Raw genomic sequence first — 25,904 nt, 5'->3', positions numbered from 1 at the left:
GAATTTATACGGAAGTTGAGTACATATTTGTTTGTGTATGTAAAACAAACAATATATCTAATAACATATTTAATATTTAGTTATAATGGTATCGCCATTCAGCGGTGAGAAGGTGGAACTAATTTTCAGAATTTAGTCAGCGGCCTCTATCGAGAAAACGCTCAAGTTTGTCCTCGAATAGTTCTTTTTTTTAACGCTAGATGGCGTCATTTGTATGTTTTTACACATTTTTTTTATTGTATGCAATAACAAATAAGTGGACGAGCAACGTGATATTAAAATTTAAATGCAAATAATTTTTTAATTCTTAACTTCTTTATTTTTTAAATATAAATTTCAATATAAATTGAACAATTAACGAACACTCAAAATATCACATATGTGTAATGTTTGTTTTACATACAACAAGCAAATATATATGTACATACTTATGCTTTCCTGTAAATTCTGTGATATCAATTTGGGAATAAGGACCACTGATGTTTCTGTCCTTTTGCAATCACATGGTATTATTTACTTCGATTTCATCTTTTCAGTGAAAAGACTGCAGAGATTGCATTACTGGCGCTATACTTGAATATGATGAATTCCTTTATTTACTTCTTCCACCTTGCAAAAATAGTTACTTTCCTACTAAAAAAAATGGAAAGAGTAGGGGAAATTATTCATTCATAGAACGTGAAAAAACCGTAATTCTCTTGCAAATTGGTAATTGCTGATAATTCTTTTTATACTTATGTACATACGTAAATGTACACATATACATAACATATAATAGACACGACGTATACATATTTACAATAAATTAGTAAAATATAATAGATTTAATCAATGTTCCAAGCATAGCTATTAATCAAATGTGAAATATATGCTCGTAACGTATGATTTCAGATCGTAATGAATAGTTTATTGTTTTTTTTTTACTCTGCAGCAACTTCAAGGAAGTGGAGATTAGTGTGCGGCAGTGTTATGTGGAGAGTGTGGTTTGTTGTTTGTAAAAGGACGAGTAATTCTTTTTAAGAAACAAGCTGAATGTTTTGGATATGTCGCATTTGGTAAGTTATGTAAATGTTAATAAAACATCCTCAGAAATTTACCCGATTCTGAAACGTTAGCCTTGTTTGATCGCATATCGTCGAACTTGCATTAAGTTTTCTTTCGTGAAATTCTTCTGAAATGTTTGTTTTTAAATTGTTTAATGTTTACTATTACTTCGTTATCGTAACTGCTTCTGTTTTATAGTTACGAATAGATTATGTTATTTCTAATGTAAATTCATACGAATTAGAGACAAATGTAATTAATGATATGCATTGCAATATATTTTATTCATGTGTAGAATAACATGACTGCAGCAAAAGTAACATTGTTTATTTCTTTGTTGCAGAGTAAAAAAGAATGGGTTGTGTCAATAGTCGGACAGACATTAATGATCTACATCCGAATGTTTTTCAAGTGATGAATGTAGATGATTTAGGTAATTTAATTACACCTGGACGTTTAGAAGTCACAGAAACTGATATTGTGCTTTATCAACGTGGTAAACAGCCTATTAAATGGCCATTACGTTGTTTGCGAAGATATGGTTATGATGCTGAAATATTTAGTTTTGAATCTGGCAGAAGATGTATTACCGGGCCTGGCATTTATGCCTTTAAGTGCCGTAGGGCTGCACAGTTATTTAATCTTGTGCAAACAAATATTCAGGCATGTTTTTTTTTATTAATCATTAGTAGATGTTTTATTTATTGAAATATATATGGATTTTTAAAATGTTATCTAATTAATGCTTTAGGTTTGTAATAACAGTGGAGAAGATACAATGTCCAGAGAACTTTCAGTTGCTTCTCATGCTGTTCCAACAGTAACAAGAGTGACAATACCAGTTGAGCCTAATTATTTGGATCCAATACTGAATAGAACTAATAATCGCGTGGGTCCCAGATTTGTTCATAGTCAACAAAATGGAAGATTAGGTAGCGTGGGAAGTAGTACTGGTCTTATATCACCTCCTGGAACCATAGGTTCTCCTTCACCACCTCCTGTGCTGCCACCACCCCCACCACCACTCTCTCAACCACATCCGTCCTCGCTTTATGTCAACGAAGAGATATTGTCCTCTTTGCCATTGGAACTGGAGCATAATAATAATAAAAGCCTTACAAGAGCAATACAGAGGTAACTAAAATTTCATATACATATTTCGATACGCATTATAATCTTCGTATGTTAATTACTCGTTAATATTAATAACATTTTATTATTTTCCAGACCTTGTACAGTGAGTAACTCTATATCTGATAATGGCTCGGCATCGTCGGAATTAATATCCGTGCATAAAAATTCAGAAATCGCTTCTCAAACAAAGTCACAGCTTCCAGTAGCAGCTTATATGAATGTAGATATTAATAGCGATCTTAGTCCACTTTCTCCAACTCATAGTGTTTGCGAAGTAATGCAATTTAAGGAAGACAAAACTGATAATAATGAATCTGGACACGCCTATATGAATATAAGTCCAGGTCAGGAACATACAGAATCTTTTGGTGCTAGACCACGACCTTCGCCATTGCCATCTATTCAACCTGATATGGAAGAAGGAACGAGACATTGTTATGCTAATTTAGAAGCAAGTGAAATCGAAAGCTTTAGGAAAAGGTTTTCCGGAGTATCTGTAGCTGAAAAGTCGCCTTTGCCGCCATCAACGCCTACAGGTGGTCCAATTAGAGAAGTGAACTATGCTGTATTAGACCTGGATACAAAGGATGTACCAATCAATTCGCCGTTGGATGGACCTTCAAATTCGACTGCATCTCCTCCAGAGTCTCCAAACAAGCTGCAAAAAGGGTATGCTACAATAGATTTCAATAAAACAGCTGCTCTTTCTCATTCGGTTAACCCAAACCTTGTGAATGATAATGAGGGCTCAAGGAAGACGCGTCACAATTCCACGATTAGTGACTTAGCAGCTTCTTGTAGACGTAGTTCATCTGTAAGTGAATGATCGATTTTTTATTTTACAACTGTGCCTGTATAATAAATATTTGTAGCATTTTAAAGAAGAGTAACATGCTTTACTTTCTCATTAAATTCAAATATTTACCTATATAAAACCAAAGAACAGGCATTAAATTAGCATATAGACACTTCATCTAATATCGATGAAACAAAAATGTAGCGTGCGCGAAGCACGGCGTATTCTATTTGGACGTTTAGTTTTTGATTTGTCGTAAATTATTTTAGATTTTATTATTCGTATAATAGAACTTAGTTTTTAAGTTTTTTTTTTTAAGATGCACAATACACGTGGTACGTCACAGTATTTTTAAAGAATAAGTCTCTTTTCAAAGTGCTGTTGCGGTGCACAAGCGAAAAATCTTTTTTATATAATATACAAATATGTTTATAGAACATTCTAGGTAAAATGATATTTTACATTGGCTCCTGTTGGAGAATTGGAAGCTAAAGTGCCCTAATTTTTCTTGTATCATAGGAATTGAAGAGGCTCAAATAATCTAATTGAAATAAGAGTATAAAAGTACATGACATTATAACATAAAAAAGATGGTGATGACATCGTATACAATTTTAATTGATTACTTTTAAAGTAATCTCTTAAAATCTAACTATGACTATTAAAGTATATATTAATTAAAATAGTAGAGATAAATAATAAAACGTATATATGTGCATGTACAGCTGTATAATTTCGTTAGTCTTTAATACTTTCGCTGCCCCGACAGTCACTGGTGATCGATCACATCATTTAAGTATCTTTATCTTTCATACTACAGTTTAATAGAATGTTGAGTACAAGTTTGAATCGCCCGTGTAGCGGAAGTGTTAAAGATCAAATTTTAGGATGCACAATTCTAATGGAACATTATCTCATCTTTAAGTGCAGATTGGTTGAAGTTTATATGTTTGAAACATAATAAAAACATATACATATATTTCAAATATATATCATCTGATACATTCTGTATATTTATATGATAGGTACACCAGAGTGTATTCTCGGTGTATGACAGACTTTTAGAATTCCAGGACTTTCTCACTACTTGAAGAAACATATATTTATAATAATTGTAATTTGTACAAATTACTATACAAATAGAAAATATTTGTTTAGTACTGTTTTGCACAAATCTTGAAAATATCAACGACGTTTTATTAGGACCTATTATTGTTTATTTATATAATAATATTTCCTTGGTAATTCAATTTTGATCAAATTACGTTAATTCAGGCAACTTTCTCTTCCAATAGCTCCTAATATGCTCATGAAACTGTAAATTTCTCTATGAAAAATACCAATATTATACTTCTCGGAGTAGAAAATAATTCGTTATCGAAGATATCGATAATCGAGCATGTTTATGCAATATTTTACATAATTGAAGCATAGTAAAAATTTAATTATACTTAGGTTGTAGGAATCGAAATTTTTCGACTTTTCTTTAAGCATTTTTGTATTATGCTCATACTCTATAGCATTTAATTAATATAGTTTACGATCGATAATTATTGTTATTATTGTAGTTGTTGATTAAATTTGAGTACTAAATTAGCAAACAAATTTTAAAATGAAGAAGATTATAAAACTTATTGTTTGATATATGAGTCGATATTTATAATTATTTTAAATCTTAATTTTGCATTGCACCATATTTACTACTCAGTTTTGTTAGCCTTTTTCTACCATGAGCTACTAAAGTTTAGAAGGGGCCAATCAAAATAGGGTAACAAATATGGTACATTGCCAAGTTTACAACGGTAAGAATATGATTTTTCTTTATACTAAATATTTCGAAAATATAGTTACAATATAAAAATACGAGAGTATAATTAAAGTCATTTATTTTTTACATGGTCATGAACATGTTTAACAAGATGATGAAACAATTTAATGCTCTTAAATGATATTCTTTAAAAAACGGTTATCCATTAAATGCATAGTTCTTTTTATTTTTAGCAGAAAATTGCATGTTACAGTACAATTTTAAATACACATTGTAGTAACGTGATACTAGAAAATTCGTAGCGAAAAATGTGTCTAATTACATGTTGTCTCATGATATTGACATATTCACTGCCATAATTTGACACCTGCCCCCTCCCCTTCCCCAAAAAACAACTTTTACAAATTCATTGACAATTATTGATGATACTTTGCGTTATGTTTTTGTCATATCGCGATGAAAGTAAAACTTTGTTACAGGTATTCACGATTGTACATACTTTGTATTAATAAGAAATGGTAGTGAATAAGTTAATATAATATACTGAAACATTCTGCTTTATTATATCATAATTTTATATGGAAACGTTTGGCCTTATATACAGATCCTATATCATTATTTGATATACAATTCAAATGCAGAGTACACTTGGAAAATACTGTTTTGCAAGCTTATGTATATTTACAGCTTTGTATTTAAATACTAATATTAAGTAAAAATCATCAGGCCTGTATGGAAGAATGAATGTTTTCATAGTACATCTTATTGTAGCATTATCTAGATTGTAGATGTTATTTTAGCAAATAATTGCGTATTATATGCATTCAGTGTGCATTTTAAACAGCCATATCTCTAAAGCCAAAGAATTCATTTTTATTAACTGGATATAAATCCTCGTTCGAATTGCTTTCTATTCTCGCATCTTCATTTAAAAATAAAAGGTAGACAAACATTGTTCCTAAAAAGATTTGAGGGTGTTATATTCTTACGGAAAATTTTTAATCCATCAATTACACATAAGTTGATCAAATAGTTTAACGTTGATTGTAAAATTTATATAAGTGAAAAAAGACAACATTATTTCGTAAGCTGCATTTCCTTTTTGAATTTTCATTCTTAACAACGTAAACTTAATTCTTTTCCGATCAGACGAATTTATATTTCATTTCAATTTGTTGCAATGAGATTAACCCGAAATATAATTAATTTATCATTTAAAAATAAATGGCATGATAGATGAAAAAGGAATACAGCTTACTTAAATCATTTTACACATATCTGTGTGATATATGTATATTCTATCGAGTATAACATCGAGTGTGACTTTAAAAAACAATATATCGTACTTCGTAATATTAATGAAATATTACCAACACAGAATTATTCATCATGGATATGTGTAAATGTGAATTTATCTTTCATTGACAATAGTCAATTTTCAAGCTTCGGAGAATGACAGTGTGATATTCATAAAAACAAAATTATATTAAATTTTGTATTGTATTTCATATTTTATATTAAGCTTTAGTCAGAATCTGAATTTCTGAAAGTTTCTTACGAAGAACAAAGATATTATAAATTGTTAAAGAAAAAAAAAGAGATGTTGCAAATTAAAATGTGTGAACAGAATATGTCCACATTTCTGATAGATCTAAAACAAAATAGTTGTGGTAATAAAGAGTGCCAAAGGAAGATGTTTATTTCGTTAGTGAAAATTCGAAAGTACTAAAAATTCTAGTACAAGAGGTTATACATTTACGAAGATGATTAGAAAGTATTGCATCATTCTTCGTGCATGGTACAGATGTCCATAGAATTATACATCGAATTGAATGTAAAAGTAATGTAACATGCGAGCGTTTAATTATCTATAATATAGATACTAGTTTTGTATTATTGCAAAGATATAAAAACTTATCACCGTTTTTAAATATGGCAGTATTATATCAGGCCAGTGTTTATAATTTGTTAATTTTCAGGAAGATACAGAAATTACTAGTTCTACTAAAAAAAAATCGAAAATTAATTAATTTTCGGAATACGGATTTAATTCTGAGAAGTTTAGAATACTGAAATGCAAATTTATTGAATATCTAATGTAACGTTTCGTAATTTGTATTTTATAAATGTGTGAGCTACTTTTCGGAAAAATCTGGAAAAGTTGTACAGTTTCGTACAGGTTATCATCTATTCGAAGTACTTTTTTTATTAAACAAATCAAAATTGATAAATCTAAAACAACTTGAGAAATTTAACTTTTGGTTGAGCCTTCAAAGTAGAAAAAAAAGAACGTTGCATTAGAGATTGTAGACATCACATACGCAAAAAAAAAGAAGCAATTTTTACATAGCAATTTTAAAAAAGAAAACGCGCAGTGTCAAATATTGTTGGAATGCATTGACAGAAAGGAGTTGTAAATAAGTGCGACGCAACGACAGATTGGGCAAACATGCTGAACGTGCAATTACCGAATGCGATGGCTGTGAAGTATTTAATTCTTCGACTGTCATTTTATAATTACATTGGAAACTTTAAAACTGCCAAATATGAGACAGTAAACAAATGTGAAGAGATTAATTCGTTACGTTTCGATTACATTTTACAATTTCGACGAAATTTGTCTTTCTTAACACTATCAACAACAAAGAATAAAATACACTTGTAAATAAGAAAATAATGATTCATAACATTATGCAATATTTCTTTCAAAAATATATCCTGAAGAAATCTGCTGCCTAACATACAAAGAACAATAGATCGCTAGGTAAGGGATTGCTAATAAATCGTATTATTACTTAATATGTATTTATATAATGTGTTTCATCAGGTCTAGGATGACAATATTAAATTCTTGCAATTAAGGCAAAATCATTTTGAGAAATATTTTTGTTTAACATGTATAGTCGAGATTGAATGTTCATATATATACTAATAAATAATAATAGTTAAATATTGCAAGTTCTTTTCCAGATTTATTACCCTTTTACATAATATTCTATATAAGTTCTTGTTATCAGTTCTTTGTTTATATAAATTTAAGAATAATTTTCGTATACTTACCTGCACTTGTTACCGAAAAGGCATTAGCGATTCTATTTTCGTATGGAACCATGATAGTCGAAGAATTAATAATGTACATTATTGGAATGAAACATTAATTACTGTATTTCCCTTTAATTTAAACCGCAATTAGAAAATATAACGATAATGTTTCACGAAGTCTCGAAAGATTTATTTTTATATATGTTTTTTATGCCAAGGTAAAAATCAGTAATTTGGACTTTGTACTTTGAAGTCGTTACGCAACTTTTTTTTACGTGTATTAATTATTACCAACTTATATTTTAATAAATATTGACTCTACATCGTTTCGTATATACTTGTATATAAATAACCAAAATATTATTATTTCATTATTTTCTCCTTTATAATGGTTTATGTACGTTATATAAAATATACAGCATTGTTATTTCGATTTGTGCATTTATTTCTCATAGAAAAATAATATCATAAAATAATTAAGCATAACTCATAGAGGTACATTTGTAAGATAATACGAAAGTTGATATTATTCCTTTATTTAAAATGTATATATCAGTATCACACAGTCTTTAAAGTGCAGTTTTAACCACAGCCAGAAATCATGGCATTTATATAGTTTTAATTAGTTCCGTCGAGTTTCGAATAATCGATACTAGACAGTATTGAGCAACAAGCGAATACTAGTATTTATCATTTGACAATAAAAAAGAGTATATCCAGCCCATACAATTGGCAATATAACATTGTAACAAGAACTTATGTATACTCAACGAAGTCAAATTGTACTTTAGATTTCGGAATACTTCGAAATCAGTTGTTGTTCAACATTACTTTAACGAAGTTACAAAATTTCCTATATAAATGAAAAAAGGATTATACAATTTTTATATGCAACATATTTTAGTAGCTAAACTTAACAATTGTATAAACCACGTAAAAAAATTAACATACATCTAGTCGATGTTACTTTAATTACAGCATCAAAGCTACCTAAATATATTAAATGCTTTGACACCATTGAACAAAAAAAATTTTATTTATTTAATTTTAGTATGGAAAAAAGAACTCGATCAGTTTTACTAGAATAACGATCTATTAACGAAAAATAATTTCGAAATAATCAAGCAGCGAGCTGTCGACGTCTACTCAATTCGTGATCTATTAGAACAGAAATATCAGGATGACGATGAAGAGTCGTCGAGCAATAGTGGACTGTTTGACTTGGATCTGCTCCCGCTTTTAGCAACAGTTTCACCGCATTAACAAAGCCACTTTCCGCAGCTACTTGGAGGGCAGTCAACCCTTCGGTGTTGAGTTTCTCCAACTGGGCGAGAGGAGACGTAACTAATAAAGAAACGATTTGATGAAAACCCCTCGCAGAAGCTAGATGCAACGGCGTGTTACCACCAGCATCTTGCACGCTAGGATCTTCTCCTTGGTCCAATAACTTTGCTACCATGTCAGCATAATTCTTTCTAGAGGCGATATGCAATGGAGTTTCGCCGTATCGCGACATTATACCAGTCGGTGTGTGCTGTACCAATAAAAACGCTGTGTTTAAAGCACCGCACTCGAGACACTCGTGCAAAGGAGTCTCTCCTCGATCGTTCTTCAATGCCGGATCCGCGCCAGCAGCCAACAAAGTCTCGATCAAAGATTCGATTTCAGTTCTGTGGTTATTGTCTGCAAGAAAACAATTTTACTTTAATCAGATGACTCGTACAAACAAAAACGAATCAGGATAATCTTGGGAGCGTACAACGCTGTAGGGCAAAAGTGAAATTTCTAGTAGCAGTCGATCAGTTATATCAAAACGATAACGAGTTACATACTAATTTATTATTCTAAGCATACGAGTTTCATTTTACTTTTAAGGTTTAAAGTGAAAATACTATCTATCTAGAAGTGGATATATTATTATCCGAATTTTGTTTAATGAGCACGAACAAGACTATACCGAAGATAGTGGAAGAAGCTAAAATGTGAAGCGCGCTACGGCCTTGGTGATCTTTCGCGTTAACAGGACCAGCACGCGCTAATAAATCAAGCGTCTTCAAAGCGGCATCAAAGTTATGATGGAGATTCTTCGATCCTTGCGCATGTGCTAATTGTCGAGTTAGTACGTGTAACGCTGTCAATCCACCGCCAGCTTCTTTCACGCCTGGAGGACAGCCATACTTGAGGAGTTCTCCCACGAATTGTAGCACATTCCCTGGTCCTCCATTTAAAATCACTCTGTGAAGCGCCGTTTCACCGCGGGGGGAACGCACAGCTGGATCGCATCCGTTCGCAAGCAATAAACTACAAAGCAACAAGTTTTCGTTATTGCACTCCATCGGCCATCAGTTTCTTCCTCGTCGAACTCTAAACGTTCTATCGTCGATAGAGATAGAAGTGTAGTTTGAGAAACACTGGCCTATAGGATAACGTAATGTGCTACTGGCTACGATCCTGTATTACGCTTTACAAAATTACCATTACAAAGAGTTACGTTTCACGTGCAAATCATTTTTCGGCGATCTCATAAGACAGGATCGTGATGTTCTTTCGGGAACGCTGAGCCTCTGAACATCTGGTTGCAATATGGGAAGAAAGGTATAGGAAAGCGTGTGAGCAAGTATGGTTTTCACGAATATTCATCGGGTTTTTTTTTGCAACGTAAGTGTCTCGAGAACAATTCGTCAGCGTTTTATACACCACGGAATATTTTTTTTTCGACGTCAGCAAACTCCCCAGCGAAATTCAGTGGTCAAAATTAGAATTCAGTAAAATCGATAAAATTAGAATCGTACAACTTCTGCCGCCGCGATACTTCAATTTTTATGATGTAAAAAGTAGCTGTACCCTGTAACTTATTAACTGCTTACTTTATCGATAATATTATTTTTAACGAGATTTATTTGAAACTTGTGTATTACGTATCCGTCGTTTGACATTTCTGTCTAAATAAATATTCTGCCCCATTCTGTTAGAGAAGAAGAACTTGAATCTCGGGAAAGTATCGTTGAGAAAGTGGTTTCTCAAGTCCGGAAATTTCTCGTTCGAAAAGATGCGAGATTTCATGCGTCTCTACATAATAATAAGAATGTACAATTGTTGAAATTTCTTACCTAAGAACGGACAAACAATGATTAGTAGCGGCCACTAACAGGGGTGGATCACCTGAAACATTCCAATCCGGTTCGTCCAAGTTTTGTAGCGAGTCCCTTGCAAGAAGAGCTGCAACACTCTTAGCATCGCCAGCACGTACAGCCTCGTGGAAATTTAGCTCACTTTCAGGATCATAAATCTCCTCTAGGTCATTTGGAAAATCTGCACCCTTCGGCGATCCGTTGCAAACCTCTGGATCATTCGTAAAGTTCGTGCTTTCTATAATATCGTTCTGAATAGAATTCTGTAATTCTTGCATCGTGAAATTATCATTCGAGGATGCATCGGTTCCACGTGTTCCCGACATTGTATTTTCAGGATCACTCTCAACGAGAAGTGCATCGAATCTTGTTGATACGATCGAGTCAGAGGACGACTTTGCTCCACTTGATTCACCGTTTCTCGACACTTGACTGTTTCTAATATCAGTTGCATCTGCAATCGCGTTTCGATTATCGTCGATCGTCGGTACAGTATTTTCGTCTCTTTTCAAAGATTCGCTATCCTCGGAATATTTCTTGCATTCCAGTCTTTCCATATCTTTGCCTTTTTGCTCGAGGAATGCCGACGAGTCAACCGATGTACAAAGCGTAGACCTCTCCTGGTTAACAGGGATTTCTTTTTGATCCTGGCCACCTGTTGCAGCAAGCTTCGTCATTTCCACACAAGTAATTTCGGTGTTTTCCTCGCGCATCGTTTCCTCTTTCGTATTTTCCGATGCTTTATTGTCTATCATGCTTGTCTTCTTCTCTACGTTCTGTTCCTGGGTTACGGGATCGTTCGTGTAAGCAGCAGTCATTGTGACGATTGTTGCTCGCCTTTTAATTGAGCCTGATTCTCTGGTAATTGGCTCGACGCCTTTTAACAGGAGTATAGACCCACACCGCGATCTACTTTACTGATAGCATTGCTTATATTTTTCTTTCCCTTTTCTTTTTTTTTCTTTTAATATACCTGTTTCTTCATTTCTCTGTCGGTGTCGGGAATCAAGTGTCAGTTATACGATCAAGATATCAGCGAGGACGAATTATGAATGTCTACGCGTGAGTCGAGTGTACAACTACTCATAAACGGACCGACGAATCACGAATACGTGACTGAAAACCAAATGGATCTGCTTACGAAGCGTCGCTGCGGATCACTATGCTTCCCTTTTTCTCAACTTGTTCTTAACTTCCCCACTTACTCCTTACCCCACTTCTTCAAACTATCCTGTAGTACATCCAAGGAATTCATTGGGGCAATCCAGAAAGGCCGCCGCTCACTAAGCCGCTCAGTGAGTGTGTTTAGTACCAGTGGCGCCATCTGTGGCAAAACGCCCAAGTTTGTAGCGAAAACAGTTTCCATAATTGCCGATAGATGGCGCCATTATCTAAAAGGTCGATAATTTATGCTGTATTAAATAAATATGATAAAAATGATCATTGAAACGAATACTGCAGTGTTATAAAGCAAAGAATCGTATAAATTATGCATTTATGAAAAATAAAGAATAATTTATTAAAATATATCAGTGGCGTCATCTTACAAAAATACCGACAACTATTTTCACTACAAACTTGAGCGTTTTGCCACCGATGGCGCCACTAGTTTCAAAGCAGTTCGCCATCTAGCGGAAATAGTGGCAACTACTGTCGCTACAAACTTGGGCGCGAAAATGTCAATTCTATTTTAAAAAATAATATAAATTTCAAATAATAACAAACATTAGTACACACATTAAAAAATTGTTTATTAAATGTGAACTTGAATGAACATAGTTGGACGATACAGTGTATCAGGATTATTGTATTTATACAATACGAACAAAAATATAAGATAAATTTGAAATTAATAAAACGAACATTCTTCTTTTTCTAAATTTCATATGTGATTTGCTAAGAAGAAAATGCACTTTGATGTAACATAAAAAAAATCATAGAAAATTATACTTCTAAGGGTGACATAATTCTTATAGCTTTATTTTATTAGCTTCTGAAAACTGCATCGTGTACTTCCATTAAATGTGTTCACTGAAATTTAAAATAATAAGAGTCAATTGAATTACTACAAGTTAGTAATCAAAATAGCCATCATCTTTATACACACCATTTTATCTGCTGCGGGATCTAGAAACAGATTTAGATCTTGTCTTGCGTGGACTGCGATCTTTGGAACCAGATCTCCGTTTATTACGAAGCTTTTCTTTGTTATACCCGCTTCTACTGCGAGAACGGCTACGGGATGAAGATCTTGAATGCTTGCTCCTTGATCTTGATCGAGAACGTGAACGAGACCGTGATTTTGATTGCGATCTTGATCGTGAATAAGACCTGGAGTGGGATCTATAATGAATATTACATTAGGGCGACGATTATATTCAAAGTGCCTACAAATTTAAGTTTTACTACTCTTTTATTATTTAAAAAAATGTGTTATTTTATGTTAATATTATTACGTAAAGTTTCCTGTTTGTTTTAAGAATGTGTAATATAGAATACATTTCGTAAAGTTTCACAAATAATTCGTACGACAATGGGCTTGCAAAAATGTGACAAGTATTCAGGAAAAATTTAATAATTTACTTCATATTTAATATTATAATATTTGCTGGTATAAGAATTTATTCTAATTTCGTAATTTACTCGCTACCTACACTGCTTTCCATTTACTTATTTCCCTTTGCTTAAATGCCAATTATATTATATGTATATATATATGTATACACATATATACATGTATATATATATAAATGCGAACTTTTTTTCTAATATTAACTTTAGAAACAATTATATTCATTTCTGTTCAGTATATATATTTGATTGTTCTACTTATATACCGTCTTTTGAAGTTGCTTATAGCAGATAGTTGTAGAGTATGCAATGGTAATGCCAGGAAGGGGAGAACGGATGAGCACTTATGCAGATGAAATCACGCGGAGGTCAGATGTACGGACGAAGAGTGGCTAGATGAAGATGACTCAAACTTTGTTTCTCGACGACCAGTAGGTCTATCATGGCAATTAGGTAGTAACGGTAACACGAGTGAAGAACATCAAGGGTACCGCAAGTGCTGACGTGCAAAAACTTTCAGTTTAGGGTGATGTCAATGCTCATTGGAAGTATCGCAGTGCGCAGAACTAGCCACTCCATCGGCCCTGTTTCCCTTTTTTGCTCGTAGAATGTAGAAGGAAACCCGAAGTACGTGGGTGCTCTACGCTGTAACTACGCAGTGTCACAAAGTGAACCCAAGGCGAATCTCGCGAGAATCTCGGTAGCAATGCATTTCTCATGCGTATGCCTGTTCAGCCGCATCTCCTATAAATAATGGGCAGTATTACATCGGTATCATTCTTGGTATTTTAACCAATTTTTTTTAGAGTATAGGATCTTCTTATGTATTATGAAAAACTTCTATATACTATGATATATACATAAGTTTCTTCATATGTGTTACTTAAATTGACACTAATCTTTGTGTAATTTAATAAATAATTTACATCGCATTAATAAAACTATGCTATTAAATGTATTCATATTATAAAATGTTCTGCTTACTTTTCAAATTTGAGCCTTACGTGAAACTTATCGTAAATGTTAGTCACATTGCACATTTAAGCATACGTTTCTTAAATCGGATTAATATACAATATATGTCATATATTTCTTGCTTACTTGTCTGATATGTTTTTGCACGCCATAAAATATCTAAAAAAAATACATGTATCGTATACTTACCGTTTTCTACGAGAACTTCTGTGACGAACGCAATCTCTAGCATAATGACCTCTTTCGCCACATTCGTAACATCTGTCTTCAGGGTGAAATAATCTTCCGAAGCCTCTTCTAGAATAACCCCTGTCTCTTAATCTTTTTCCATTGGATGGTTCGACACGAGCTCGTCTCCCGCATATAGTCCTTCCATCGAGTCCTCTTACCGCATCTTCTGCATCCCTAGCATCCTCGAATTCCACAAAAGCAAATCCAGGTGGATTTCTAGCCACCCATACATTTCTCAGTGGTCCATAATACGAGAAAGCATCCTCCAATTCCTGCTTTGTCGCGCTGCTTCCTAAGTCTCCTACATAGACTTTACAGTCTGAAGGATATCGCGACATCTAAAACAAATGCATTTATTAAATGTTTATCATTTTATTATAGCGATGATAAATACAACAAAAAATGCGATATTCGTTTAATCTTTGTGATTAAATATTTAACTCCGTTAGAAGCAATGTGCGATATATATTTGAAAGAATTATACCTTATTCATTATTGCTGAATTTATTAAACACAATTGCACAGTGACGTATTTCACAAAGTATCCGATTTATTTTACATTCCGAAGAGAAAAATTATACGTCAATTTTTCGCATTTAGATATCGATTTCGTTGAAATATAGGGGATGACTCTCAAGCCCAGGTTTTAACTGTTTAAAAGTATAAACGTAATTGATTAAAAGTGTTTCACTAATCGATATATATATAACCAATGTGAGTAGTTTAATTTAAAAATGATTTACACGCAGTCCTCTCTTCTTCCAAATAAATAAACGCCAAGTCGGGGAAGGCGAAAATTTCTTAATTAACACATTTATTCGTTATTAATTCGTGCAGCAAGAAGTAGGTAACAGTATTTTATAGATAGCTGGTAGGATATTGGTAGGACTGGAACCAATGAATTCAGGAACCATCAGGGAACGACTTCACGTTACTGTAAACTGCTGTAAACGAAACCAAGTTGCATCTCTCTCTGGTTTACGTTCTCGACGAAAGTTAAATGGGATTTTGAAGCTCGTGTAACTGTGATTTGTGTTTATACAAAAAAAGATACGAATTGTAAATGAACAACTCAAAATTAAATTGTCAACAAGAGTAGCGTATTTAAAACGGATTGTTATTCGTACGAATGGCGGTTAAAAAAGTTCAACGGCGCACACGTGCTCCGCTGCAAAAGTCTATGCAACGAAAGTTGAAGATTAAAGAACAACAAAAACCAATAAGCGAAGTGAAGAAAAAAGATAGAAAAGCTGTAATTATTGCTCAAGAAATTAAATTTGCTCGTCTGTTATCGAGTAATGATAAACGTATTCGAGATACTATACTTAAAAAATTAAAGAAATGGTTGACAGTTCGTTCGAACAGTTCCTTTGGTAAGTTTATTAATACCATTAATAAACATTAATAAAAATTATAATAATTATTTTGCAAAAGCATTTAAAGCATACTTCGTTATTAGCATTTACAGACACAGATTTTATGCGATTATGGAAAGGATTATTTTATTATATGTGGATGTCAGATAAACCTTTAATTCAGGAAGAAGTAGCAGAATCTATTAGTAAAATTGTACATTGTTTTAATGCTAAAGATGTAGTATTACTTTATACCTACTGTGCTTTAAAAACGTTAAGTACAGAATGGTTTGGTATAGATCAATATAGGTTAGACAAATTTTCTATGGTAAGAATTAAAATGTATTGTACTTGTGAAATTTGTACATAGTTACACCTTGAAATTGTATATTCTTATATATATTTGTTTACAGCTAGCTAGAAGAATAATACGTCAAACTTTTGTAAAATGTAAACAAAGTTCATGGGATATGGAATTCATAGAAGACATTTCTGAAATACTTGAAACGCTTTTAGTAGACCCAAAGACATGTCTTGGTTTTAGCATGCATTTAACAGAAGTGTTTTTAGAAGAACTTTCAAAGGTATATTATTTGTGAAAGTAATATTCATAAGAGTACTTATTGTAATTTAATCTTGGAATTCTACATTGAGTATTGTCTTTGTAGATCAGTGATGGAGTCATATCAGAAGATGTAGTCACAGAACTTATAAAACCATTTGTTTCATATTTAATAATCATGGATGATGAAAGACAAATTAAACATGTTACAAGACATATTTTTAGATATTTAATCATGCAATCGGATATTGGTATGGATTACATGGAAAAATTTCAAGCTTGGAAATCTGTGAGTATTAATGTTAAATTATTTAAAAGACAAACAGATAATGTCAATTTATTCATAGGCTGGGTTTCCTGCTGGTTCCATTGATGCTATGGAAAAAGTTGAAGTGTCAGATGGAGAAATGGAAGATAATGATGAAGAAGAAAAGTTACTTCAAAATCAAATGAAACATGATGCAGAGAAACTATTGGATCCAAGAGCTGGAAGAGTAAATGTTGAATTACCACAAATACCTTTAAATGCTAAACAAATCGTTGCGCTATTAGTTCAGTATAAATTTCATCCCTTGTCAACGACAAAATCGCGTAGGCAACTTAATTGCTTCATCAGGGAGTAAGTAATGATTGCATAATTTTCGTATATATCGAATATAATTTATTTATTTTTAATAAATTGCATATGTAGATTTACAGAACTATCGGAAGGTAAAATGCCGCTTGGTATTAAAGAAATAAGAATTCCAATTACGCAGAAGAAGAATACAGATACAAAATTAGCGGCAAAGCGTCTTCTGGAATTTGAAGAAGAATTATATTCAGATGCACCGCAAAGAAAACGTAAAAAAAAGAAAAACGGCCAATTCACGAAAGACGAAAGCAACGATCCTAATGGAAACTGTTCTGAAAATATTAGCGACGAAAATACCATATCGCAAATAGATACAATTGAAAATATGAAGAAGAATCGTTTAAAAAAAAAAAAATTTAAATCAAAGGAAGAAGTTCGCGGTAGTTGTAAAATAGATGTAAAAAATGATAATTGTAAATTAAAAAAAGAACCCTCGCTTTCAACTAAGAGAAGTAAAAAGACGAAATTTAAAAAAAACAAAACCATCTCTGTAAATACATTAAACGTTGATACACCAGTTAAAAAAAAAAAGATGACAAATATCAACGTTTGTGGCAAATGGGATGTTTCCGATAATATAAATACTTCATCGATACGTACGTCATTGAACGATGAAAAGAAAGAACCGCATGTAAAAATTGTTGAGAAACTTGAAAAGAGTAACACCATCAGTGAACAACCAACGTGGTTGCTTCCCGCGTTAAAGAAATGGAAGAATGAAAAAATTAGTTTGAAAGAGCATCGTAAAGTAAATACTAACTTGAATGCGAAAAAGCGAGTGAAAATAGCACTTCAACGTAATACTGCTCAACATACATCTGAATACATTTTACAACTTCGAAAAAGTCCATCTATTCCATTTGACGCAAACAGGAAGCCGCTAGTAGGTGTACTGAAAGCAAGTCCGATACCTAGTCCAATTAATCCATTTTATAAAAAGAAATATTAATTGGAATACTTGGTACCCCAATAATGAAGTTATGTAACTACTTTCAAAATAAATAGTTTTAAAATACTGTCAAAATATAAGTTTTATAGATGTTTACGTTTATCCACAGTATTTATTCACATGATGCTATTCGATCTATACAATATTGTATATAACTATATAACATTTATACAATGATAAAATTCTACATTAGTCACAGCATGGAATACATCGAAATGATTTAATTACTTTTTTTTATTTACATTTATTTTTCTGGAAATTAATAGAAGTAGAACTCTTATATTAATTGAGAACCACAAATATTTTTAATCGACACTTCTTTAGAACATACACTAATACACATATTTCTTTGGCACATGAATTCACTTTTACTTACGTTTATAACTTTTTTACCAACTATAGAAAAATAGATTTTCAGCTACTAATAAAAACCAAATTATCTAAAATTATATCTCGTCCTACACGTTCCGTTTATACACTTTACGTACATTTTGCTTCTGTTTAAAGCATTTTTCGGGTTATAATACTTTGTTACATAGGGAGCATTGTAAAGTTGTTCGTCAAATGTTGACTTATTTAATAAATAAAAGATTGTAAAGTTTTTAAATTACCTAACATTGTAAGTGCGTAACTATCTCATACTTTATCTTTTACGGAAACTTGTAATTTCTTGCAAAACAATTTTATTAAACGAGTATGTATGTACATTTATACTTCAGAATATGAGATAATGAGGCACTAATTACACTGTGAATTTTGAAAAAAATTCAAAATGTAAAATCGTAATTCCATAAATTAAAATAGATGGCTACTGTATTTAGTGATGAGCAAAACCCTAGGCTTCAAATAAATCTGAAGTTTGCCGACATGTTTGTCTCGTTTCCTTCTTTGGAAAATGTTCAAAATAGTCTATATTTTATACATATCTAAAGAAAGTATCATTTTCCGATTGGAACGTACACATTTACAAACAGTTTAGATTCTACCAACACATTTTTTAGTTGTGTTATTGTATTCTACTATTAGAACACAGCAAGAACCCTTTTTCTAAAATCCATCATAATACTAACTACATTGAATAAAAAGTATTATAATATTTTGAACAGTAAACTCTCACAGATATTTGTACAACACGATCTTATAGGTATAAGGTACTATTGTAATATATTCAATTTAAAAATGTCTTCTCCTGGCATTAAATCAATTCTGTTGAATAAAATTCTAATGTTATGTTTATAGTCTTACCAATATCATTTAAATCTGTATAAAGTAACTACTTTTACATAAAATTTCATATACGAGCTTTACACTCAAGATGTTTTCAAATTACTGGAAGATATTTTCAGAATCGATTTTACTTATTAAAGTAACGAAAAATGTTTATATATCAAAATCCCTAACAACACCTTATCGTTCATTTATGTATAGTCTCTAAATTGAATTTAATATCGACTCTAGTTTACTGCAACAGAAATTTTTTTTTAATATGCTCCTTTATTAGATTGATTCTGAAAAAATATATCGATAATATGGAAACACACACTGTATAAGTATTAATACTGAACGTATTAAGAGGATAACACCTCATAAAATCTGAGTTAGCAAAATATTTTTCTTTAAAAAATTTGTTAATTTGATTTTAATTTTAACCCTCCGTAGTTCACAATACATATATATGTAAAATAAGAATATACAATGCACTTATACTGTTAAAAAGTATATAGTAGCAAATTGTAGTTACATCAATAATTCCTCAGGCAAAAAAAATTATTGTTACAGTATATATAATTCTTCACTGTAACTAGAAATCCAAAATGTAAAATTTCTATAAAAGAAGGGTAATCTACAGAAGGTTAATGTTTGTTACAATGTTAAAAGAAATCCACTATAATTTTTGCAGTTCCGTTATTCTTTCCAGTTCACGTACTATATAAAATTCTTTGTTTTATAATTTTGAACTAGTATCGTTATTATATTAAGAGAATATAAAGCATTCAGTCAATATTGAAGATCAATTTTTCTTTTATATTAACTCATTTAGTTTTGTATAATACTTTTTACTTTATAAAATAAGTGTTCCCAAGTGTCACTATTTTCTGATTTAAATTCTTGCCATACCACTTACGATTTCTAATTTAAATGTTATTTTTCGTGATACCGAAAATTGTTAAAATTGAAAATCCCTACTTACATTTAAAGACTAGACAAACTATGTTACATTTAAAATTCATAAATATAATGAATATTTTTGAATTTTAAATACATTTATAATGACATTAAAGAAATAAATACCACTTACGAAAATCTTATTAACTACGTTTTTGTTTAAGGAAGTGAGTTTTCCAACACCAATACCATCCAGTTTCAACCTGATTAAAACCAGTACTGAAAAATGATAATGCAACAAAGAAAGATGATAGAACAAATGTCCATAATTGGAATAACGGTGAAACAATAAGCAAAAGAACTGCAGCACCTGAAATAAACAAGTTTCTTGAAGAGAACATTATCAAAAATAAATCGGAATAAATTTCGAAATATAATCAAGCGTCACCTGTTAAAATGCTCCAAAAATATAGCGCGACTTGCAAAGGAAATTGTTTTGTCAAAGGCCAGATATCAGCAGAAAATGATTTCTTGTCATAAAATTGTTTTAAAACTTCTTCTTTATCGAACCATCTTTTTTCCAACCATCGTCTTAATGTCGAATCATGCCTTGGCATGTTCGCCGAGGGTATTCGTTTAATATGAAAATGTACTTCATTTGGTAATTTACCTTTGATTAAATCTAGTTCAGATTGCGGAACATAATCAGGATACGCGATCGTTAAGTCGTAAACAGCGTCAACGTAGTTTGCTTGTTGAAGATGTTGAACTAAATAACTGAACCCTGTTGTTTTTGGATGAAGAGTAAACGAATATTGTGGTAGCTTATGTTGCAAAGCGTATCTGTCTGATTTTTCTTTACTATTTTTTGTGAGATCGGTACCCTCTGGAAATATAAGTAATTGTGACCGTCTATCCAGTGCTACTAAATAATCAAGGGTACGCGATAGGCGACTCTGATCTTCTTCCCAGCGTCGTGTTATATAAAGGAAGCCATTCATTTGCATTATCCATCCTGTTATACAATAGTTCTTTAAAATCTCCAATATCGTTTCATGGGATGTATGCTCTTTTTTATTTAAAAAAAAAAAACAAGGAACAAAATAAATAATACATACTAACACTTTAATACTATACGTGAAAAATGCATTTAATTATATGTTTTGTATTACCTGGACCAGGAATGTGTCGAATAGGATCTTTTAAAACAAATTTTAATCTATGAGTTGCTATACTGGGTAAGCATGCCTGGTACATAGCAGCCCACAAAAAATTCCAATCTACTCGTGTTCTGTGATTCATTACAAGTATAGCAGATTCAGTTGGAGATATATGGTCTCCTGATACCAAAATTTTTACACCAAACACTTTTAAAAGAGCCTAAAACATTTATATGACTGTTAACTTATATATGTAATAATTATAAAAGCAGGCATGAAAATGCAGTATCTTTTACTTACTGTGGAATAAAGTTCCCAGCAGGAAAATAAGAGGTCGTTACATTTTCGAAATAACGGAGGACTGAAGAATAACAGTGGTAACATAGGACAAGCAATAAATAAAAAGCCAGCCATTACACTGCCATACCATAGTCCACAATATAAAGTGCCTCGTAAAAGTCCACGCATCTCAAAGTGTATTTTAGATATCTGAGAAAAATTAAGAATAAAACATTTAATCACATTAAGGAAAAATACATACATTGACAGATTCACAGAAATTAAGAAAAACAAATTACAAATTATGTTTAACATTAATGTGAATGAATTTAAAGAATAAAAAATACTATAGCTATAATTATATTTTTAATGCTGGAATTTACCTTATCATGTGTATTCTGATTGAACCACTTTTTACAAGCTTTCAATGCTAACTACTTCTTTCTGAAATGTTTTCTCTGGCTTCTCTTCTATCTTACTACAGGGGCTTCACTGTGTTTCACCCCTTTCTCCCCATTCTCTACCCAGTATCCACAGAGTACTGGGATGCTGTATTGGACCATTATTGATCTGCTAAAACAGGGAGAAACTTCATAATTATCTACAAAATATAATTTTCATTCAAGTGTTATAACAAAAATATAAAGTTAAAAATATTGCAACAAGAATGTATAAATTATTATATCACGAAATAATGTTATTACCAGTTTATATTGCATCAGAGATATCCAGTTTCATTCCGTGGTCATTGTTTAAATGTGTTAAAAGATTCGAAATAATAGTAAATACTTATAGTGAGAATCTTGTATTTCATTTTTCTTTTCAATTACAGTTTTAGTTTTGATAATAAAAGTTATAAAATATATAAGGAAATATATATTGAAATGAATAATGGAATAACTTAACTAAGTCATAAAACACCTATCAGCAGTTTTATAAACCTGTCTTTTCCTGTTGGCATGTTTTGAGCAAAATAGAATCTATTTCTTAATTACTATTACAGAAATCATCGCGTATTAAATTAAATTGTACAGATAACAACAAAATAAAATTATATTTTAATTGCAATTTTAACAGGTACATTAGGTAAAGAGTATCTTCACCTTAAGACCGAAATTATTCGTATTTTACATTATATTTTAAATTCATTGGAATTTAATTCTACAAAAATGTATTCTTCTATATATTGTATTACTTAGAAATTGTACAGAATAAAGATCAACAATAATAAATTCTATAAAAATAACTGAACCCAGTAGCCTCAATTAATGTATATGCACATACAAAATATTATCTGCTAAGATGTACAAACAAAGTACATATTCCTAGTCATTTATGAAACTTCGTACCGCTATCATGCACGCTTCTATGTGATCTTTACAAGATACATTCTTTCACAAAACTTCAATTAAGATAAAAGATTCATAATACCTGCTGTTTCTTATTACCTCCCTCCCATACTATATAATTGTTCATTAAGAAATATTTAATGTTATCGTTTATATTGGTCTATAGGATAGGCTTTTTATTTTTATATATGTATATATCAGAATAGGATGATGATTATTAAATACGGATCGGATGTACAAATACGCTATTGTTTGCTATGAAATATATCCTGAATATTTGTTGAGAAGTGTACTTGCTTCCGCATGTACTTTCTCATCTCCAGCTGCCACTACCGGTTGATCCAATATTCCCTTTAAAGAATTAACTGCGCGCGAATATTGTTTTAAAGCGATATAACATTTGCTGATAAACAAATCAATTTGCAGAGATCTTTTTCCCAGTCTTATTGCTGTATCAAAACAAGCGAGTGCTTCATCGTGTGAAGCACTTGGAATTTCAGAAAACAATGTTGATGCCACCTACGAAAGTTAAAAGACAATTTTAAGAGTATTCAAAGATTACTCTTTCTACGTTCTAAACACAGTAGAACTATTTAATATTTTACCTTTCTTTCAAACCAACTTAAATTGGCTATCTCATATTTAAATCTACCAAGGAGATAATGCAATTCACAGTCATCTGGCTGTATCTCTATGGCCTTTATAATATAATTCTTAAAACGATCACCGTTTTTTATTTTGTCTGCAGTTGCCAAGTAATCTCCATTTAATCCTAGGAGTATAGCATACCATTTAAACAACTCTGCATTTGGAATTTCAATAATTCTTTCACAATGTCCAATTCCTGTAATAACAAGACAATTTTAATTTCTGTTATGCTATAATATTCATGTATTTCTAATACTAGACCTTCAAGAAGTATCGTCCTTCTAATACTTTTATCAGCTGTAGCTTCTGCGTGATAATAACAAGCCCTTGCAAACCTCCATATTACCTCTACATTGTCTTGGTGTAAGTTTACCAGAGTTTGTAATTTAGAGTAAGTCTCAATATCAAAATCTCCATTTGCAGCTTCATCAACCTCCTTAAGTATTAAATCCAGGTGGTTCGACTCGTCTGAGATCCTGTATTACTGAACATATAATCTCTTCCTTCTACACTTTTTGAATAACTTTACTTCCGAAAATGATCAAACTCTAATTTTCCAAATTATTACAAGTAATTACACTTAAATAACGAATTAAAAAGTATAACTGGAATATTCTTAAGATGTTTCTTCAGGAAGCAGATTCACAGTTGTACTAGAATAAATTACAAATTCTCGTCCGTGTTATTTATATAAGTTTAACACATTTACATTAAATATATTTACATTTTTAAAACTAACCTTATCTCGTTTTCAGCGATAACACTTTCGCTATCAGAACAGTCATAGAACTCGTCGTCTCCAATTTCTGTATCTGCTGTTGAAAAAGCATCTGTATCGGTCTCATCTGTTACAGTGTAAGTACTATCATTAGAAACAAATCTTCGTGAAATTTTTCGTTTCTTCTTTTGTTGACTCTGCTGTAACCTTTGAAAAATACAAAAGATACTATAACTATTTTTTCATATATAGATAAACATTTAATATAATAAATTATTACCTTAATGCTTCCAATTCTGCTTGCAATTCAGCAATCCTTTTATGTGCGTCATCTAAACTAGTACTTCCTGTACTATGTTGTTGATTATTCAACATGTAATGATAAATAAAAATGCTAGCTGCACCTACGACACCAACTGTTACACCAATGGTAGTAGCAATTAAATTTATATGATTCATTATGCTGTAAACATAGCATACGTCAACAAAATGTATACAAAAAATGATCTAATATGATTACTCCCTCGTTATATACACATTAATGAGAGAAAAGTTACGAACCTACAATTAAGATGATGTAATTATATCAATACACCGTTATTTTCGGTATTTTTCTTTATAAATCGTGTACAAGATGCATAAATTTTGCACATTCATTATTCACGGATGTCATGACAACTACGTGTGTAACGTAAGTATTTTATCATTTTAGTAAAATTTAAACGGTATTTCTTTATAATTCGTCAATAACAAAGAAATTGATGATCTTTTTTTCGTAAAAAATACGTTAACCACGCGTCATACAATCCACACATATATATATATATATGTATACAGATGCATGCCGGCAATTGAAAGAGGATAAACTGATCAAGACCAAGCTGACAGACTAGATTCAGAAAATATAAAACAGTTTATATACAGTATTAATCGTAACCTCCATTGTTTGACCATATTTATTAATCGTAAAATACGTTTTTATAAGTTCAAAGTATAAAATTATATAATACACAAATCATAAGTATATACTACAAAAAACTTTACATAAAGAGCATAGCAATGAAATGCTTAGGTGTTGGATACATATCATTAATAGCAAATTACATTTTCGCTATTCTAAATTCAATTGAGATTTACTTCGTTCATATAAATCACCTGTTAGCAAGTGATACAACGATGTACTTATACAATTATTTATTGTAGTAATATATCATGAAAGAATTTGATTATCCTACAAAGGGTTAATAATCGTACAAAATCTTCTTGCAAAAAGCAAAATAAGATGTGTAAGTTCGTAAGAAATTTAAACAAATTTATAAAAAAAATGTTGAATTGTAAAACATTATATTAAATGCATTTATTTATTTTTATACGCAAGCAAAACTATGTTCCTTCTGATCAGGATTTTATTCCATTTGTTTTGAGAGAGAGAGAGAGAGAGAGAGAGAGAGA

The 25,904-nt window shown here is 31.4% G+C and overlaps 6 protein-coding genes across 9 annotated transcripts; 2 read left to right on the top strand and 4 right to left on the bottom strand.

The window, feature by feature from the left end:
* Positions 1–405: 405 nt before the first annotated feature.
* Positions 406–8,217, top strand: LOC128875657 (uncharacterized). Its single transcript, XM_054121440.1, has 5 exons — positions 406–708; positions 932–1,055; positions 1,388–1,707; positions 1,796–2,178; positions 2,272–8,217. Exons 3-5 carry the CDS (start codon positions 1,399–1,401, stop codon positions 3,002–3,004), a joined length of 1,425 nt encoding a protein of 474 aa, XP_053977415.1. The 5' UTR covers positions 406–708; positions 932–1,055; positions 1,388–1,398; the 3' UTR covers positions 3,005–8,217.
* An 86-nt stretch (positions 8,218–8,303) lies between these two features.
* LOC128875653 (serine/threonine-protein phosphatase 6 regulatory ankyrin repeat subunit C-like) lies at positions 8,304–12,181 on the bottom strand. The gene is made up of 3 exons (XM_054121425.1): positions 10,895–12,181; positions 9,742–10,085; positions 8,304–9,467 (listed from the first exon to the last, which is right to left on the bottom strand). Exons 1-3 carry the CDS (start codon positions 11,731–11,733, stop codon positions 8,905–8,907), a joined length of 1,746 nt encoding a protein of 581 aa, XP_053977400.1. The 5' UTR covers positions 11,734–12,181; the 3' UTR covers positions 8,304–8,904.
* A 464-nt stretch (positions 12,182–12,645) lies between these two features.
* On the bottom strand, positions 12,646–15,587 carry LOC128883725 (serine/arginine-rich splicing factor 7-like). Of its 3 annotated transcripts, none has more exons than XM_054136387.1 (5): positions 15,436–15,586; positions 15,177–15,342; positions 14,651–15,030; positions 13,023–13,246; positions 12,646–12,946 (listed from the first exon to the last, which is right to left on the bottom strand). In XM_054136387.1, exons 2-4 carry the CDS (start codon positions 15,183–15,185, stop codon positions 13,027–13,029), a joined length of 609 nt encoding a protein of 202 aa, XP_053992362.1. In that variant the 5' UTR covers positions 15,186–15,342; positions 15,436–15,586; the 3' UTR covers positions 12,646–12,946; positions 13,023–13,026. The 3 variants fall into 3 exon arrangements, with proteins under 3 accessions (XP_053992362.1, XP_053992352.1, XP_053992371.1); XM_054136377.1 differs by having other exon boundaries at positions 13,023–13,258; positions 15,436–15,583; XM_054136396.1 differs by lacking the exons at positions 12,646–12,946; positions 13,023–13,246 and adding an exon at positions 14,090–14,230 and having other exon boundaries at positions 15,436–15,587.
* A 47-nt stretch (positions 15,588–15,634) lies between these two features.
* On the top strand, positions 15,635–18,433 carry LOC128883645 (ribosomal RNA processing protein 1 homolog). Its single transcript, XM_054136225.1, has 6 exons — positions 15,635–16,065; positions 16,152–16,375; positions 16,461–16,631; positions 16,716–16,898; positions 16,957–17,228; positions 17,301–18,433. The coding sequence occupies exons 1-6, from the start codon at positions 15,822–15,824 to the stop codon at positions 18,190–18,192; spliced, it is 1,986 nt and encodes a 661-aa protein (XP_053992200.1). The 5' UTR covers positions 15,635–15,821; the 3' UTR covers positions 18,193–18,433.
* LOC128883675 (lysocardiolipin acyltransferase 1-like) lies at positions 18,338–22,271 on the bottom strand. Of its 2 annotated transcripts, none has more exons than XM_054136293.1 (5): positions 22,121–22,271; positions 21,759–21,947; positions 21,471–21,678; positions 20,747–21,367; positions 18,338–20,668 (listed from the first exon to the last, which is right to left on the bottom strand). In XM_054136293.1, the coding sequence occupies exons 2-5, from the start codon at positions 21,924–21,926 to the stop codon at positions 20,502–20,504; spliced, it is 1,164 nt and encodes a 387-aa protein (XP_053992268.1). In that variant the 5' UTR covers positions 21,927–21,947; positions 22,121–22,271; the 3' UTR covers positions 18,338–20,501. The 2 variants fall into 2 exon arrangements, with proteins under 2 accessions (XP_053992268.1, XP_053992278.1); XM_054136303.1 differs by having other exon boundaries at positions 20,747–21,313; positions 22,121–22,270.
* A 267-nt stretch (positions 22,272–22,538) lies between these two features.
* LOC128883687 (regulator of microtubule dynamics protein 1-like) lies at positions 22,539–25,296 on the bottom strand. The gene is made up of 6 exons (XM_054136315.1): positions 25,014–25,296; positions 24,733–24,915; positions 24,474–24,659; positions 23,996–24,210; positions 23,692–23,930; positions 22,539–23,605 (listed from the first exon to the last, which is right to left on the bottom strand). Exons 2-6 carry the CDS (start codon positions 24,909–24,911, stop codon positions 23,342–23,344), a joined length of 1,083 nt encoding a protein of 360 aa, XP_053992290.1. The 5' UTR covers positions 24,912–24,915; positions 25,014–25,296; the 3' UTR covers positions 22,539–23,341.
* Between the last annotated feature and the right edge of the window lie 608 nt (positions 25,297–25,904).

The sequence above is a fragment of the Hylaeus volcanicus genome, chromosome 1, assembly GCF_026283585.1.
Source record: "Hylaeus volcanicus isolate JK05 chromosome 1, UHH_iyHylVolc1.0_haploid, whole genome shotgun sequence".
Classification (NCBI taxonomy): Eukaryota; Metazoa; Arthropoda; class Insecta; order Hymenoptera; family Colletidae; genus Hylaeus; species Hylaeus volcanicus.
The sequence above is the reverse complement of the archived record's forward strand: the minus strand, read 5'-3'. Positions and strand labels throughout refer to the sequence as shown.